Here is a 19,521-nt window from a genome sequence, read left to right on the forward strand (position 1 = left end):
TGGTTTCTGCTTCATCAGCTTGGAGCGCTGGCAAATCTAGTGTGAGACTTTTCCTGTGATTTTTTTTTTTCTTTTTTTAAATGCCCTTTTGAGAGACCAGCCCCATGAATTATCCATCTAATCGAAGCTTATTACTCTTATAGCTTGGATATCTGCGCATCTTTCTGAGTGATAGCATGCTTTTGATATGGGCTGCAGCTGAAAGAGGACTGTTTAACAGATGATTTTGGGAGACCTTGAAAATGTTTTCTAGAAAGGAGCAATGTACCTCCATTTATAGCTAACTTAGGTATCAAGAGCTCATTTCTCCTGGTGAATACTCAGTGTTTTGGAAGCAAATTTATGCTCAGATTTTTCCTGTTGTGATCCACCTGAAGAAAAAAAAATACCCTGCAACTACAGCAGTATCCTCCTGGCAGATGCAGATTCAGTGACATTTCAGTATGGTCCCTATATTCCCATTAATGCATTAAATTTGTATGCCATACAGCATCTATCGAATAGCAGTGTTGGAGGCCTATTGCCACTTCTTTATCTAAGTAGCCTGTGCTTGGTGATTGCTTGAGTGCTTGACTTAGCTGTTAATACGCTGTTTTTCTTTTCGATACAAGAGGCAATCTTAAAGCATACATGAGAACATCTCTATTTATCCTTAAAATATATATTGCTGTAACCAGAGCTGTAAAAACACTCTTACTGTTCTCTCTGCTTATTTAACGACCCCATGTGCTAAAGTAATTTCAGGCTAGAACTACTCCCCATCTGGAATGAATACTACAGTGTGCCAGTGAGGGATGGCTGGGTTCTCTACGGGGTGTGGTAGATCACAAAGTCTTTTTTGTTGTCATTGGTTTTTTTGGATTTGCTTGGGTTTTTTAAAATTGTTACATTATTTTTGTTGTTTTGTTTCCTTTTCTGCAGCCAGCTTTATTTGAGCAAAGGATCTGTGTGTCCAAGGAAGGGGGCTAAGGTCAGAGTTTTAAAAGGAATTGGAGATGCAGCAAACTAGAAGAGAGGAGATTTTGGGGAGTGATGGGCATGAGAGTGGTGTTAGGAGCCAGGAAGGCCAGAGGAATGAGTTTGTTAGCACACATGGCAGAGGGGGTAACAGCAGCATGACACAGGGTATGTGTTTGACGTTCACCAGTTTGTCTTAAAGGTTTTTTTGTCTTATATTTGTAGGATCTACAGCTAGAATATGGTCATGGTCCTCAGTGTGGCTACTTCTTGGGAGCAAATAAGTGAGTAAGCAACAGCATTTTCTGTCTTAAATTCATCTGAGACTGTTCTACTATAAAAATCATAAATGTGCATTCAATGCATTAGCTGAAAGGGATGTAGTTACAATTCCAAATAAATCAGCCAGTTAAAATTCCAAAATCACTTTATTTCTAAAATAATAGTAATTCCAGTAATACAGAATTACAGCACTATTCGGTGAGGCTGTGTTGACCATATTGTTTCTATGGTGCTGTAAGCTTCCTTTTAGAAGATGTTGTCTTGGTCTGGTGGTTAACAAAATGTTCTGCATGATGGGTCCCACAGAGCACAATTTTACCCCATGTAGGGAGCTACCAGTGCTGCACTTGTGACATTGCTTTATACCTTTCTTCATGTTGTGGGACACTAAGAACTTTCAATTACAGATGCTCTAAAAAATAAAACTTACCTGTCTCAGCAAAGTCCTTTTAACTTCATGTTCATACATTTAATAATTCTGTTGTTTTAATCATATGCAATAGCTTTCCATATAATTCTTCCTTTCCACCCAATTTCTTAATTACTTTTATGCATGTCAGAATTGGGATGCCTAGCTGTGCTTTAAAACATTTCTGCATTAAAAAAATGCAGAAAATCGTAAGCATAGAACATGATATTTTTATGCAGTCTTCCAGCTGGGGAAAATACGAATACTGGTATCTTCTGAAATCCTGTTGTTTCTCATCCCTGTGTTTTGTCTGCTATTCCTTCCTGTCTGTGTTTTCAGACAGACACAGAAATGAAGAAGTTCAGAATGTTACAAAAATTAATTGGAGACGAATTAATTTATTCCAGTAGCAGTTTAATCCTCTTGTCAATCTGATTTTTGGGTTTTTTTAATGATTATGGTTTTCTTGGATAGTGTGGATTTGTTTTAAATTGTGTCAAACTAAGACGGCCCTGTCTGTTTTACAGTGCAAGGAACAAGGACCACTGCACTTAATAGCAATAATTAATAAGCGCATATGAAAGTTTGTTGTAAAAAAAAAAAGGCAGCTGTGTTCATTTGTATGTTGGTGTTGGATGTATGTTCTGAAAGACAGCTGAAATAGTATGCTTTGGATTATATATCGATTAGTTTAGGAGCATTTGCCCTAGCTTTTGATAATTAAGTTTGTGTGCCACAATTGAACTGTGTTCTTATTCTTATTTAATGCTGAAGGAGTCTCTTAAAATCAGTTGAAGAAGAACTGCATCAGCGGTAATTCTATTATTTTTTTTTCTTCTCCCCCCTCCCCGCCCTTGTGTGTTTCAATGTCATTTGTGTGTTGATTTCTTACATCTGTCACAACTAGTTCTGGTTTGTCCCTGTACTTGTTGAGAGGATATGGGAGAGGCTTAGTTGTCTGGATTGCAACTGTGCTTTAAAGGGTAATGATGATAAAAAGCTAAAAGACAGTAAAATTCTGTAAAAGAGTTAGTAGCCCTTGAGCTTAGAATTTTTCACAGTAGCCAAGCTAATTTTAATACAACTCACTCAGCCATAGTACCTTGTTCATTTTCTTAGGGGACATGTGGCACATTTAGAAGATGACGATGCAGATGATGATGCTAAACGGTAAGTCCTTTCTTCTTGTAAAAATAAAGATAAATATAAGCTGATTCTTGAATAGGTGGAGGGAAAAAAATTGAATCATGTTCTGTCCCTGATAGCTCAGGATTCTTTTTCTTCTATAGCATTTTTAAAGATAGAAATTTAATGTTGTTCCAAGGTTACATCACTGGAAGTTTTCATATTCTGTTGATAAACTTGTGATAAATTAGGGGGCAAAAAAGTCCTGTTCCTGGCTTGATACAGTTGTCCTTTTATCTTCTATTATTGAACAAAATCTTGATATAGTTACACTGAGCTGGTAATTTGTCTGACCCCAGTCCCAGTGTCGTCTTCAGAACTGATGACTGTATATTAAAATAAAACTCATTAAAAATACATAATATATATACAGAACTGTCTTCTCTAGATGACTTGAATTTGTCCTGTCTGCATTCTCAGCTGGTAGCATGCTTGTATGGGTTCTTGATCTTAGAACAGAGCTGGCTCCCTTACCACAGAGGGAGCAAGGTTATGTGACTGCAAAGGCAGTATAAATAGGCACCTATTAAATTGTTTATGTTCATAGTAAATTCCACTGGTATAAGTATCCCTGGGCTCCTTTTGATTGACAGATAAGAGCTGAAACAATGTGCAGCCAGTATTTGGAAGTTTACATTCCTAAAATGACATAAAGACCAAAAAGAAAGATGCCACTGTGACAGAAGTCTTGTTAATATTAATGGATAATTCTGAAAGCCGTTGCTTCATACTAGAAACCTGTTAAACGGGCATCTCTTACAGAGAGCCACATACCACCACCACCATCCCTCCCTGAGTTCACTGCTGTTCTTTTATAACGAAGACAGTGGGTTATGTCACTGGAGCATGAAGGACAGCCCCCTTCAAGAAAGATAAAGCTACTGATAGTGTCTGTTGTAATTACATTACACTTGCCTTGTTTAATGATCAACTTCGGAAAACACAAGTATGATTGTTGTTTGACACAAGCAGTACTTAAATACAGTTTTTAGCAGGCTTTATTCCCTTGCTAATTCCATAAGATCTTCATATTTCATTATTAAGCAGTTTTAAAAAGGTGTGACTGATTATGTAGTTCATCAATAATATAAGCTCCTATGTCTTGTCTTTGGGGAGGAGGAGGTTGATAACACTGTTCATTGATTTACTTCCTTGCATTTGGACCAAGCTGAGAACCTGCTTTACTCATAGCTGGATAGACCTGGTAATTATAATTCAGGCTTCTGCACTGTAGGATGTAATGGTCCCCTATAGCTCCATATACTGCCCGCTCCGCTCTGGCAGAAGATGCTCTGGATATCTGCACTGCTGCAAGCCAGCTCAGCTTGGTTCCTTCATCCATACGAACCTCTGGATGGTTTTCGTGTACAGCTCTGTGTCTGCCTGGGTTTTTTTGCTTGTTTCTCTGCCTCCCCCCTCTTGTTTTGTTTGCAGCCAGTATTTTTGACTTCAGTGATGATACAAGGCTTAGAACCTCTTGATCCCTGCTGCCTTGAAGTGTTTGCAGTGATTTCTTTGTTCAGTGCTTTGGGATCCTTGTTCCTCGCACAAGATCCATCAGAACTTTCAAACAGCATTTGGCTTTAGCTGCTTCTGTCGCATTTCTGTGGATTTTCTTTTTCAGGTTAAGTGAGAAAGAACCTGATAGCTTCTGGAGAGGCTCCGATTTGTCTGACCCTAAAGACAGTCACCACCGATGGTCTACCAAAAAAGTCATGTTGTTTTTTACTACTTCCCATATTTCATCCTAGGTACTCTTGCCCTGTGGAGAGGGCCTGAAGGTACTCTTGCCCTACAGAAAGGGCCTGACAGTTTCCTGTAAGCTTACCTCAAGGTGTAAGCCTTGAATATCTCAACCTTGGATCAGACAGATTCTGCATCTGTGCCTTTCCTTTGGGTATCTGCTTGAACCCAAAGCTCTGTTGCAATATGTTGGTTCATCAGCTTGGTCTTGGATATCTTTCTCTGGAGTCCATTGAAGATTCAAAGCTTTTGTTTGACTTATAATCTGTGAGATGGAGTTGCAATTGAAGAGTGCATGTGACATCAATCACTTCTCCCTTCAGATCCAGAACAAAAACAATGAAGCACCTGTGTGCCTTCCAGTCCAAACCTGTGTCTCTGCATGACTGAAGCTGGGTGATTCATAGCAGAGAATTCACATGCTTCAGGGAACAGTATAAAATCCTCTGTCTTTATTTTATATTTTTAATTGGTTTTTTTATTTCTTATGTTCAGCAAAGCTGATGATGCTTGAATTTCCTGGCTGTGGAAACTGGGAAAGCAGAAATTATTGGGGCACTGCCCTGCATGATCAACGGTGACAAACAGTGCATAAACCTTGCTGTTGAAACCAGGGTGCACAGTCCTTTGCACAAATATCTGTCACATTTATGCCAAATCATTGCCTTTTTTGGTTTTTACATTTGGCTGCCCACAAACACTGTGATGGCTGTCTGAGATGCAGGGAAGAATATTAAATAAAATGCAAATGGAGTTTGGACACACTGAGGATTTAAGCTTCTTCCCACGTTATGAAGAGAAGATAATTTCTACCACCATAGCAGCTGAAGTGTACAACGCAGGGTAACCAATTCTCAGATAACCTTTCAGCTTATCTGAAGTAAAAGCAAGTGATAAGATGCCAGGACTGAAACTCCTGAAAAGAATGAAGCAAAGCAACAAGCTGTCGATCTGTAAACAAGCAAACAGCTATCTTAATAGGTTGTTTTCCCAAAACTTTGGAACATAATTTTTAAAAATAAGGAAAATATTTTTGCAAGACTGTAAAGTGTTCACAGCTGCAATCCTAATTTATTTAATGGAACTAATTTTCTGTTCCAAAAGATTAGGAAGTAGGACAATGCGTAAGAGTTTTTAAAAACATAAAAATTCGGCATTTAGGATTATTTTTTTTCAATGCAGCATGTTATTTAAAACATAGAATCAGCAGAGGAAAAGTGCTCTTGATGCTTCCACTTTCTTGCTTCCTGCTAATATCTTGTACTGTTGAGCCAAGCTGTTGAATTGTTCTTGCATTAAAAAATTGTAATACCCAAGACTTCTGTGAAAAAAAAAAACCTCATGGAAGAAAAGACACACCAAACCAACCCAGACAGTAGGCTGTCCACTGCAGGTAGAATTTGCTTTCATGTGTAAGGCTCTTCTGAAGAAGTCAGTGGTAAATTTTTCAAGGAATGGTATTCATCGGTTTTCTTTTAACTCCCCTTAGCCCTGTATACCTACAGTTGGCCCTTTAGAAAAGCTCACTAAATCTTTCTCCTTTCAACAGATGAAATAGCAGGCCAGCTCTGCATCTCCCTACTTTTTTCTGCATGAGTATGTGCATCTCCAACAAAGCAGTTCATGTCACTTTGTGCTCTCTAGGGAGGATCTTGATACTTGAGTTTGTAGATAGTATCTGTGGTATGCAGAGCAATAACAAAACGTTTGAAAATATTCATGATGCAGCTATTTGGATATAATACTGCTGTTGACAAGTTGATGGTGTTTGTATGGCGTTTAAAAAATCCTGTATCTTCTTTAACACTTCAGTGCCAGATTCGAAGAGCTACACTGGATAATGATCTGTTTTCTTTCTTTTCATTATAGTGCTACTATGAAACCTAAAGTGCCACCTCCTTTACCACCAAAGGTAAGTGAGGGGGATTTTGTTGCCCAGAATAAAAGGGCACTTTAAATAAACAAATGCAGAAGCGTCTAAATGACTGTACTGATGGTTCTGTCACTTGAGCAATGGCTTGAAGACTTAAATCAAGTTTTAAGTCAAGGGTATATCTAGAGGTCTGACCTCTGTGTTTGTAGCCTTTAATTGCAAATCTGCATGAAGTCTTGCACTGTAGGGTGTTTCAGTGTGAAAGTTCTGATTACACTTCTGATATTTTGGGAGGGATAAATTGGGTAGGTAAAAAATTTAGTGCCACGAGTAATTATTAATAAGGAGCTGCCAAATAAAGCATCTGCTTGCTAACTTTTGGAATTAAAATTTTTTAATGTCTAAATGGTATCTTCAGAGGAATACCTGTATCAAGTTAGGTTTTGCATGCTGGCACTTAAAGAGTAAGTGAATCTTTTCACACTGAAGTTAACTTAATATGAGCAAAGATAAAAACAAAAAAAACTTTTTTTTTTTTACCCTCTGGCTGTTCGTTTCCAGGGCAAAAACTGCAGGTTTGATGACTTGCCCACCTGCGCTCTCTTGCCTAACTAAGGATTTTACAAGCAGCATTAGTTCAGCCTGCATGTAAACAATGTTGCTCTTTGTGGTTATATCTCCTATTTGGGACTCTTCACACAAAGTCCTGGCTGTATCTTTGAATGTTTCCTGGTTTCTCCTTAAATGTCTTGTTTGGTTATCTGTAGTCACAAACTGGCATTTTGACATGTGCAGTAATTGTTCAATGCTGTACTTGAATACGACGATTTTGAATCTGTCCTTTGTCAATAACAAGGTTTGTTTTTTGAAAGAAATCTGCATGGCAGAACATGATGCTTTACCAATTTACTTGTGAAAATTCCACGATCTAAGTATTGCATGTGTTGGGTTTTTTTTTTCTCATTGAGAAGTAGGATGGATGCTTTGAATCTTTTTTCATTACGTTTTTATTATTACTGTCTTTTCCAGCCTAAATCCATCTTTATCCCCCAAGAAACTCATTCTTCTGAAAATGATAATCAAGGAACAATCAAGAGATGCCCAACATCAGAGAGTCCAGCGAAGTCTGCATGTCAGGTTCCACCCAGACCACCACCTCCTCGGTTACCTCCACAGAAATCTAATGCTTTAGGTAATAAATGTGACATCAAGAAGTATACAAATATTTCTTAAATAATCTGATGTGATTTTATTTCTATGTCCTCACCTATGCACACATTAAAACACTGTGGTAATTTTTCTGTGGTGGGCAAGTAACAGTGCATGAAAGCCCCAATACATGAAGAAAGTGTGCTTAACTCTTAAGAAGGTTAAATATACCTTCTAGTAAACTCACTGACACAATTCCTGTTGATACCATTGGTGACACAATTGCTTTTCTAAGCAACAGGCTTGTAATGTAGTGTCACAGGGATTTAAAAAAAGTTTTCCTGTATGTAGGTTTCTGATTCTGGCCCTGTGTGTCAGCTGCTGTTTTCATTTGACCTGTCAAGAATAGAGGTTTGCTTTCAAAATTTGCTTTATATGTAATGAACTGAGTTGGGTAGTATAGGAGGTAATTGTGTTTGCTGTTTGCTCAGGCTGTTCTTTTTATGCTTTTGTTGAAGTCTGAAGCTTTGAGAGTTCTCGTGGACTGGCTTGGTTTAAGGAAGCTTAATGTCTGACTCTTAATTGATACCTTGCTGTCTCTTCCTTGCTACATATTTAGTACTGCAGTTGATGCGTTACAGATTTGATTGTAACGCTTAAGCATCCAGTGTGAAGACATGCCTCAAGGGTATTTATAAAGAATTGATAATTGAAGTGTTAGATATAGCCATGTTTTTCTTTAAATATGTTAAATAAGTTTTCCCCCCTAATTGTGACTGCGTCCCTTTCTATGTCCACAATAGACTTGTTACAGTAATTACTAAAAGCCAGGAACTGAGATTGAATGTGACTAGATGGTTACACGTGCACATGTAGGAGCATAACATGCTTCACAAATAAATCAGCATATTGGAATGTGTTCTGACATAAGTGGAAGTTTGGGGCCTTCAGAATTGTTTTTAGGCCAGACTGCTTGTTGAGTTCAAGGTAGAACACATTTTTAAATACGATTCCTTCTAGGTAATGGAGTCACTTCTGTACAGTTAAATGGTGAAAAAGAGGGATCACCACATCAACAGAATGAAGTTAGAGACACTGATTTTTCAAGGAAAGAAAAGAAGGAATTACTGGTAGGTATTTAAGCTTCTAGGTGTTATTTTAAAGTTGTCTCAACTGTTCTACATGTGCAATGAAAAGGGGCGGGTACACTCTTATACTGGATAGTGACTTGTTTACTTTGAATCAAAGCACAGTTTTGCTAGATCATCCAGTTGTGATACAGTGTTAAACTGAGGTTTGAGTCAGTATTTAATTTTCATCAGAAACTAACGTAATCATGGATATACAAGATTTACTTGTTTGTATTCACATACCTGAGAGACATGTAACAAGAGGGAGATAACCGCAAGAAAGGTGTAATGTGTTGTACTGAGCAATGACTGTTTAAGTAAATGAGGAAATTAATGAATATGCTGCCACCTGATGGCTTGCTGGAGGATTTGACTGGCCCCGGGAAAGGAGATGGATTGCAGTTCCCAAATGAGTCCTACTCCTAGCCCAGATGTAAATATACAGGCTTTTTGGTATTTGGGGCAGAAAAATGGAGAAATGTAGATTGAGGGTCCAGTTGGGCAAGCTGCTGGTCCCTAGAGCTCTGGGTTTTCAGGGTTTAGCAGCCTGAGCTGTGTGTCAGGCTTGAACTACATATACTCATGTAAAGTTGCACTCATGGAGAGAAGTGGTTTCACACTGTGTAATCTGATTCAGCTGTGAGCTGAGGAAAGGGAATACTCCTGTGCCCCCTTTTCTTCTACCAAGTGAGTTTTTCTATCAAAGCAGCAGTTGGCTTCGAGTGGTCATTATTATTATGAAGCCAAAGTGGGAATATGAGATAGGAGAGAGTGGATCCTCTGTAGGTAGACTAAATGTAACATGAAACTGCACTCTATGGGGGCCTCTTCTAATGATGAGGTTGGAAATGTTGCTCTTTTGAGAGAAGTGAAGAGGAGATAGAGCAGAAACATTGTGTGTATGATTGCTTTAAGGGAATGCCAGTAATACTGGCAGTACTTTGGAAAATAAAATTTCCTGAAGTGCTCCGAATTTGGCATTTGCAGTTGTGTGTTGGGAGTTTCCAGTGTTACCTGTAAAATACATTTCGTTGGAAGCATGTTTTTACTAGGAGAAATTGATACTGATATGGGAAAGTGGGTCTAGTATTGACTAATAAGAGTTTTATGCTGCTGTAATATTGAACAGTTGAGCAATTGCTGCAATATTGCTTAGACTTTGTATTGCTGGATATGGCATTCTTTCAGGCATCACTGTAATGGGAAAAAGTTGTGCAATAGACGATGCAGATATTCCCTGAGGAGATATTAGGGAATCACAGTAGAGGTTTTAATGAAAGAAAATTATACTGATAGGTAGTGGTGTGTAGCCACTAGAGACATGTGGTTAGAAGCTCATATAGAATTACGGAAGTGTTGGTTGGAAGGGGAGGTCACTAGTCTAACCTCATGCTTAAAAATGGGACTGTAGCCAAAGCTCAGCCAGCTTTCAGATCTAGTGCATGTGGCATTGGACACAGCAGAGTGTCCCAGTTAGATGCCTAGTGTCTTCCATTTAGCATAGTATAGAGATATACAACACAACTCCATTGTCTTAAATCTGCAGGGAGTGTTTTATATTTATTTGTTATGCAGACAGAATTATTGGCTTTTTCTTTTCTCCTAGTATAATTATGCTCAATTATATATCAAGTGCTTTTAACAGCATTCTGAAATAAGTTTTTACACTTGTATTTTGATTATGCTGTAATGTAGGGAGAGAATATGCTGTTAATGCATATGTGTGCATCAGAGTGTAAACAAACTTAACTTTTGTTTTCTAGAAACCACTTAGTAATGGCCTTCCTCCCACACCTAAAGTACATGTGAGTATTACTGAGTCATACAAATGCATGTTGGAAGCAGGATATGTTTTCTTACTAAAGCTGAGAAAGTGCGTCTTTTTGAATGTTTGTAGTATTTTTTTTAAATTATAAAAGTCAGTATCTCTTAGAAGTGTTAAGCCACAGGTATGGTACTTCAGAAATCACCCTTGATTGGTGGGGGTTTTTATGGTTTTTTTTGCTCTTGAAGTAAATTTTGGAAGGTTTTTTGTTTGCTTCCTTCATTAAAAAGTGAATGAGAGTTCTGTGACTAATATCACAGAAGTACTTTCAGTGTACTGGAAGTACTAACTGGTCTGAGGGGCTGATGCCTCTCAGGAATTGCAAATAGCTCCAAGTTTATGCTGTGCAGCTATAGGTTTCAAAACTTCTAAAGATAGGATTCATAGATGCCTTAGGGCTGGAAATAATTGTTACAAACATCTGTGTGTACCTTCATAACATAAAGCAAACTAGAATTTAATTGTAATGTCTGCATGGGCTTGTTACTGTGCTTTTACGTAGCATCGCGATCAGAAGAGCCAGTCTTTCCTTTCTTCTTGGCCATTTGTTTCTGCCCTCACCACTCTCCTTCTTGAGTGCTGGCACATGCATTTGTGTAGTTGTGCTGTGCACAAAATGGTGGATTAATCTGATTTTAAACTAAGCTTTTTGCTACATTACTGCTAAGCCAGAACAGTTTCTTGTCTTTAGATAAGAAAATAAAATTGCTAAAAGGATTTGTAAGTGCAAATGGTATTACTTTTTGCTTCCTGCCCACTTTAGAGAAGCAGGACAGTTGTTTCATCCCAACTGTTGCCTGAGTGGACCAGCAAGGGAGATGAAACTTTCCTGAAACACCACTGGAATGCCTTGTTTTTTCATACAGAATGGCTGGAAAATACTGAGTCCGGACTCAGTAGATACCATGCTTCTGTTCCTTAGAAGTGTAATCTGTCACATAAATGCACAGGATTGTTCCAGAGCTCTGAATTCTTGATATGTTTAGCATCATTTATTGAGGTTAATCCTGCTTTAATAAAGTAAATAACAAGCTAAATGGATGAGCTAGGAGTGCACACTTTAAACTAGTGGATGACAGAAATTTGGAAGCACTCCTAGCACTGAAAAGAACTGAATCATCGTGAGGAATGGGGAAATATGATAGATTTGGTGACTAGAATGAGAAAAAGGCTAGAAAATAACTAGCTCAAAATGAAGTAATACATGTTGAACTTTTGCCACAAACTTCCAGAACTGGCCATCAGAGAATGACTTTGAGTTGCTAATGAAGCTGTAAAAAGAGACTGACTAAAACAGGAAAACTTCTGTAGCTGATCAAATGAATCTTTGGGTATTGGACTGCTCTCTGCGTGTTCATGCATATTTGTAGTGCACTGATTCTCTGGTTCTCCTGGTCCTCGGGTTAGAAACTTTCTCCTCTCTTCTTCCCTCATCACACCTCACCTTTTATGTACAACAAACTTTATAACCTTCCTGTTAAGTGTTGAAGACCAATCTGGCACTTACACGTTCCTCGCTGCCTGCTGTCTCCATGAGTTGCCAAAAAATGAAATTTTGGGTAGGGAAGGGTTTTTTCTCCAGGTCATTTGGATTACTGGACTTGTTACTTTTCTGTGTTGTGGAGCATGTTTTGCATCCTACCATCACCTGGGAATCTTACTTACCAAATACTCTGCTACTGCAAGTAAAACAGTATTTCAGTCTCTTCTGTTCTTTTTCTGTGGTATGTCATTGTTCCGATTCTTGTTTGTTTGGGTTTGGTGTTTTTATTGATTTATTTGTGGTTCTTCAGTATGTTGCCAAGTGGTATGAAGTGTTTTGCATTCTTACTGTCCTCTGAAATATTTAGATGTTCTGTATGCATGCTTGCCTGTAACTCTAGAGATTGTGTTCACCCTTCTTAATAACCCAGTTTGGTAGTGTGTTTTTACCTGCTGTTTTAGGTGGCTTGCAGCACAGGGACACCTATTAGATCTTGCCAATGAGGGAATGTCCAGCCTGCTGAAATTCCATTGAGGTTTAAATGCCTCCATGGCAGCAGTTAAATCAAGCAGCCTGGCTTCAACCCTTTCTTGCATGTTTCTGGGTGTTTTTTTTTTCCCCCACTAGCAGCTCAGTTTAATAATATGTCTGATTCTCAGCTGTATCCTTGAGATTTGTTTGATACTTAGAGATGATACCCTCAGGCTCTGTTTACCCTTCTGAGGCATTTGTCAGTGGCATCTTGGCTCTGCAGGCTTCTTGGAGACCAGGGCTGAGAATGGCCAGAGGAAAATGGCTAGTCTCCTCTGATATCCTCCTCCTTTTTTATCTAGCTTATCACTGCAGAGCTCAGCTAAGGTCTTAGCAGTGAGCACAGCTTCTGTCCACGGTGCAGCATCTCTCTTCAGTGCTTGGAAAGGGTCAAGGAGAATGGCATAGCTGGTTACAGGAGCAGCAGAAACAGCAGTATTCTAGGAGATCAGTGCTTCAAGTGTCATTTGGTATTTTCTGTTGAGTGCCTTTCAGTACCCTGCACACTTGGGAAGAGGCTTCCATAAAACCACAAAAAAAGCCCTTTATTGTTGGTGGATTGGGTTTTTTCCTTTTTTTTTTTTTTTTGTGTGTGTGTGTCATCCCTCCTTCAGACTTCTTCCTGTGAAGATACCTGCAGAAGGATCATCTCATTGTCTAGCAAGCAGCCACCTCCTGTCTTGGTACTCGGACTTCTACAGCAGTACTAGCAGTGCTGAAGTCCTTTCCCCTGTCTTTGTGCAGTGGGGTCTTTCATGTTTTGCTGATTACCTTAATAAATTTGATTCTTCCCTCACATCAGTATATATGAACAATCTCATGGACTTCATTATAGTGAGAGTGAGAGATGTCCGAAGCACAAAGAAGGATCTAATTTCTGCTGCTTCTCATTTTAAAGGGCTAATTATGAAGTTATTTTTCTTTTCTTATTAAACTAAACTGTGTTCAGAAATCACTAAAATGTGTACAGACTTTCTTACGCAGCAACAGGTTAACAAAAAAAAATTGTCCAAATGTTAACACAAAAGCTATTTGGTTAATTCAGTTTATAGTTTGATAATTCACAAAGTATTAATATAAAGTGAAAGTCTTGCCATTCTGTAGCTGTATTACAGAGTGTATAGCTTTGTGTAAAGGTGACACCTGCTTATAGTCAGGATGGCAACCCTGACCTATGATTTCTTGTTGTGTTTGACCATCATTTGATAAATAATGTTTCACTTCACTAATTGCTGTTTACTTCTGCATCATCTACAGTACTATTGATCACCTCTTGTTTCTTAACAAAATAGGATGGTTAGTTATTTTGTTGATGTTTAAGGAGAAAGGAGAAAGCCCTGGCATGTGCTTTTATGTAATCTTAGAGCAAATTTACGAAGTGTTCTTATAAATACCTACAAATCCTTGCATTTCACTAGGGGCAAGATGGCGAGCTTGATTATATTATACTATGCAAAACACTTCATAGTTAAACTGAGTTTATTAGTGTTATGCTGAACAAGGAGTCTACCTGAGGTTTCCCGTTGGGAAGCAATCAATATTGAAAATAAGTTAATTCGAAACAACTAATAGAGAATCTGAGGCTAAGATTTTGTCTCTTGCGTGACCTAGCATTTTATTTTAAATGTGTGAAATACAGCAAGAATGAAGTTTCTCTGAGACTTTCTAAAGTTACACAATTCAGGAACTGTTTTCAGGTTGTTCACCTTTTTTAGTAAGTGTGTGCTTAGATTGCTAATTTAAGAGCAAATTCTGAAGTGCTGTTTGTGGAATGTTTGTTCAGAAAGTCTTATGCACAAAGGAAAAATCACTTTAAAAAAAATTCCTTTGTCAACTTGTCTGCATGAGATTATCTTCCCATGTGGCAAATGAAAGTACTCGTAACCTTTTTTTATTATCTCAGGTAAAAATAATTCTATTGGAAATGTCACATTTTAATTTTTCATACATATATTTTTAATTGGTTTTGCTTCTACAGATGGGTGCTTGCTTTTCAAAGGTTTTCAATGGCTGTCCATTAAAAATTCATTGTGCAACATCATGGATAAATCCAGATACAAGAGGTAGTGTATTACCTATATTTTACCCATGTTGTCCTCTCCTTGGATTTCAAGAGGGCTTAAATGAGCAAGACAATTCCTTTTACAATACACATTATTGTAAAATAGGTTTAGTCATATAAGCAGAAGTTCTTTAATTACAACTGCTCTCTGAAGTTCAGTGTTGGGTTTTTTTAATTACATTAAGATATGTGGGACATAGATTTCAGCTTTGCTTAAAAAGAATAAATTGCATATCAATGGTAAAAAGTATTTTGCTTGTTTTTAATTCGAGACTCTTCTCAACATTTTAGTCCAAGATGCCACTCATAATTTATTTTTGAAAATCTGACTGCTGGAGGACCTAGTTGAGATTGATTTACTTAGAATTCAGATGATTATTAATAATTTATTTCCCCCTAAATCTTTCTGGTACTACAGGTTTCTGCAACTCTGTTTTTGCGTGTATTTTAGTACTTTATAGCCTGGTGGAAGGGATAATTGGTAACATTGCACTCATGTTGCGTGCAGTTTCACCTTTTGATGATAGGCTGTATAGACATGAGTAAGCCAGAAAATACTGAAGTTTTTTTGAAATTTAAATTGCAGAAGTCAATCTTTTGCTGTTCGCATCTTCGCAATATAAGATGTCTGTCTTGTTTGCATGCCTAAATGCAATTCAGGATATTAATTATGTTCACAAGTGAGGCACTCCCAAAGTACTGACAAAACACTCCAGTCAATACTGCTGTTGAAGTACTCCAAAAGAAGGCTATGAATATGTCACAAAAAATATGGAAATGTCTAAGTAGGATGATCTGTATATGAGGAAATTATTCACATGAATTCTTGCTTGTATGTGTATCACTGCTGTTTTTTATTCCAATTGTTAGTTGCAAGAAAGACTGATCTTTCCTAATGTCTTAAAACAGCCCCATCCACAAACTTAAGCTTCCTTAGCAAGATTAATTTTCCATGCTTTCAAACACCATAACTGTTATAGGTTGGTTTGTTTCAATATGTATAACTTTTTTTGAAGTCTTTTTTTGGTAAAGAGCTGCATACTCTTACAAAAAAACACACCTTTCCTAAATCAGGATAGCTAGATTATTTTTTTTTGTGTTTGCAGATCAGTACTTGATATTTGGTGCAGAAGAAGGTATTTACACACTGAACCTCAATGAACTTCATGAAACATCAATGGAGCAGGTATATTTCTGTTTTGATGTTTTGGAAAAAAAGTAGGTCTTTGCCACTTTTTTTAGCCACTTGGATAAATGTTGTACAGTCCTTGTAGAAATTTCTTTACTACAGTTACATAAGCACTAGCAACTCTGAGAATTACCTTAAATGTTTACTACGGAGGATACCTTTCAGTCATGTTTAAGTTTTTTGTAGGCTAAACCTTGTCTAAGTAGATTTGCCTCTATCAATGTGTTGAAATTCAATTGCAGTGTATTGTCCTACACTTAAATGGTTTATTAAATAGTGTGGAATTTCCCTGATATATTTTGGATGAAAGTTTCTGTTTTCTTTAGAGCTTTGTAACAAGACAGAGTATTTGCAACAAACATGGGAAGCAGGGAAGGGAAGGAGTTCCTTCATACACAGTTTCATTTTTTGGTCTTAAAAGCAGCTTTGCTGATGAGACTCAGCTTACTGAACCCAGTTAAAACTCTGTCTTTGCAAATTCTTATTAGTATTTTTTTTGAGGTAGTACTGGGGAGGGGGAAATGCCAGTTGCAGGCTTTTCTGTATGGTGTCTTCTCCAGCTCTTTTGTTAACCTCTAAGAGACTCGTTTTCTTTCCTGCCTTCTCCCTAACTTAGGGAGCTGTGCATCTGCCATCAAGATGGAGGAAATTGCAAGGACAGCCTTCACACTGTAAGCTGGAGGCACTGGTGTTTGTTCATCTTCCAGGGTCTAGACGTTGTAGATATGTCTGTGTTAAGAAGAAGGCCTAAACTAGCTTGCACTGAGCTCCGTGTAACCCATATTCATACTGGTGCTTGAGTTAGCTAGTTTAAGCTTAGCTCAGATACCTTTCTGCTGCTACACTGCAGTTGTAAAACCTAGCCTGAGAATGTCACTAATACAGTACATGTTGTAGGCCAAGTAGACAAAGGAAAGTTTTGTTTGGTGTTTTTTTTTTTTTTCTTTTGGGTTTGGTTTTTCTTTCTTCTTTTTTTTTCCGCTTGTTTTTTTTTAATTGGCAGGGAAAGCAGTGCAATGTAATTCATGCTCTCATATCCATCCTTGTTTTCTTTAAGCACCATGTTCTGTAGTGCATTGCCTAGTGAGCTTTTCGGGAAGTGTTTTAATAAGCACTTGAGACAAGACGAGATGCTTGTGAAAACAGCCAGTTGTGTGGCACATGAGCGATGGTTCAAACAACCTGCAAATCTGAAATATTGCCATTCTTGTCTAATCCTCAGATCCAAACTAAGTCACAATATGCTTATGCTGCTACAGAAGGTCAATCAAACGTGTACATTAAATTTGGATACAACCAGCCTGGTAGATTATTACTACTGTAGGTTTTTCTTACAGTGTGTTTAGGTTATGAGAAGACTTCAGGAATAGATGTGCACCCTCTGTGCTAACCATTCATTCCATTGTTATTTATGATAACAGGCAATAGGGGTTTAATAACACTTCCAAGTTCTGTGTGTGACTTCATTGTTTACTCTCTAGGTCTGATACAATTCAGTATAAAAGCGAAAGTAGTATCCTTGGTTATTTTTCACTACGTTATACTTCACTAATGGACAAAGCAGAAATAACATACATTTCCAGGAGTTAGCACAGCTTCAAAATTAATCTCTCGCTCTTTGGCAGAAAAATCTTTCCATTTACAGATCTCTTCAAATTTTTCTAATAAACTAGCAGTGAGGGGGTGGTTGGTTGTTTGTGGTGATTTTTTCTTTGGATGGGGGTTTTTTAAGAGCAAAAGTAATGTCCTCCTGAGTGATCTGCCTAGACTAATAGTCTTACTTCCTGAAGTGGCAGTAGGAAATGCCCATGAGCTTGGCTGCTGGCTGTTCCCCTCAGGCTCCACTGCAGTCATTGAATCAAGGATGTTGGAGGATCCCTGTGTATTTGCTGTTTGTGTCCAGTTATGGACCTGTTGAACATGAGTATGTCTAATCCCTTGTTTACACTGTTGATATGTTCTTCCTCCATGACCTCTGGCAACAAGCTCCAGAAGTTATGTGATGGAGGGGAGAAAAACCACTTTTTTTTTTTTTAAAGGTTGTCTTGCTGGTTTCAGCCTCATCTTTCTAGTAATTGTGGGATTTGGCAAATAACACTTCTGTCTTGACCATTTGTTGCATTCCTTGACCGCTTAAGTAAAATGTGTAATCATATGTATATGGAGAGTCCCTTCAAGTGCCAGTTTTAATTGTTTCAAGAGATTTGAACTATCACAGGCTTTAGAATGGCTGTGGTTTGTTAAGCATGATTTGTTTACTGAAGTTTATGTTGTTAAACTTTTCACCTTTGAAGGAGAAAGTTTGGTGGCTTTTTAAATTTTTTTTAAAGATTGATTGATCTTTATAATGCAGTCTTGTGGGCTAGTTATAGTATACTTGAAGACATGAATATAAAACATGATAATTGTCTAAATGTTAATGTGTGTGTTAAATAGTGTGTGACACTAAGATTTACTCTGAATTAACTCTGGAATCCAGGTGAAAACTACTTGGCTTAAGCTAATTTCTGCTATAAAAAGCAAGTCAATGTTAATTTTGTCCTGTCATCCATGCAGATGTTAATTGACCAACTTAACGTGCTCTTGTTTTGTGCATGTCAGACTGAATGCTTTTCTTTCTTTTTTTCCTTCCCTTTATCAGCTATTTCCTCGAAGGTGTACATGGCTATATGTCATGAACAATTGCTTATTATCAATATCTGGTAAGTTACTGTGCTATCTTTGAGTGATAGTGCTGATAAACATTTGGTTTCATATTTCAAGTGTGGGTTTGTTTCCTAATTTCCAGGTAAAGCTTCTCAGCTTTATTCCCATAATCTGCCAGGACTCTTTGATTATGCAAGGCAAATGCAAAAGTTACCCGTTGCTATTCCAGCACATAAACTCCCTGACCGAATACTTCCCAGGTAAATACACATCATCAGGTATATCAGAATACTTAATTCTGGGAGTTCAGGATATGTTTGTGGAGTGCTGTTCACAGGTTGTCATGAATAACTCAGATGAGCTTTAATCAGAGGGTGGACCACTACATTTACACAAATCAAGATGTGAATACTGGAGAAATAGAAATTAGGGTTTTGGTACATCATACCTTCTTGTGATGAAGCCTTTTGTTTCTGTGCATAGCTCTTTTCAGGTATAGTCTAGTATGCTAAATCCTGGCTGTACTTGATGCTAAACAAAATCTAGGGTCAGTATTGTATCTGTGATATTTCAGACAAGTAGAAATGGTGATCTTATGTTAGTTACTCTGGGCACTATCTTTCCCACTTTTTTTTTTTTAATAGAATGGAATGTGTCATCTTTTACTGCAGAGGGAATGGGCTAGCTCATGGGTTATTTTGAAAGCTGGGAAGAGTAGAACTGGACTACAGATTTGGCATTCATCATTAGCTAGTCTTTTTTTACAGGCCAGTGTAGAAGGTACTTTTTGTCCCCGGATGCCTACAGCACATTGTGCATGCAATCCCTCCAACTTTATTTACTAACAAATGCATGCAAAATCCCAGAGACTGGGTACAGTGCTGGCTGCCAGATGAGCCTTAGGACCCCATTCAAGTCCAAGAGGAGGAGGCAGCGATGCTAATCTAGTTTTCAGAGAAACTTTTGAATCTTAAAGTGGGTAGTGAATCACTGCTTCTTCTCATATAATAGGCTTTCTGTTAGGAAGTTGTATTGTGGAAGACCTGGTTCTCTGCTA

At 37.9% G+C, this 19,521-nt stretch overlaps 1 protein-coding gene across 1 annotated transcript in view; it reads left to right on the forward strand.

Annotated features, from left to right (window-relative positions):
* Positions 1 to 19,521, forward strand: part of MAP4K3 (mitogen-activated protein kinase kinase kinase kinase 3) — an 84,559-nt gene that overhangs the window by 47,888 nt on the left and 17,150 nt on the right. The window contains 11 exon segments of the mRNA XM_037390906.1: positions 1,183 to 1,241; positions 2,423 to 2,461; positions 2,768 to 2,818; positions 6,446 to 6,488; positions 7,479 to 7,641; positions 8,619 to 8,728; positions 10,492 to 10,533; positions 14,546 to 14,630; positions 15,736 to 15,815; positions 18,460 to 18,520; positions 18,607 to 18,724. Of these exon segments, the coding sequence (XP_037246803.1) occupies positions 1,183 to 1,241; positions 2,423 to 2,461; positions 2,768 to 2,818; positions 6,446 to 6,488; positions 7,479 to 7,641; positions 8,619 to 8,728; positions 10,492 to 10,533; positions 14,546 to 14,630; positions 15,736 to 15,815; positions 18,460 to 18,520; positions 18,607 to 18,724 (851 nt within the window).

Source organism: Falco rusticolus, chromosome 6 (genome assembly GCF_015220075.1).
Source record: "Falco rusticolus isolate bFalRus1 chromosome 6, bFalRus1.pri, whole genome shotgun sequence".
Taxonomy (NCBI): domain Eukaryota; kingdom Metazoa; phylum Chordata; class Aves; order Falconiformes; family Falconidae; genus Falco; species Falco rusticolus.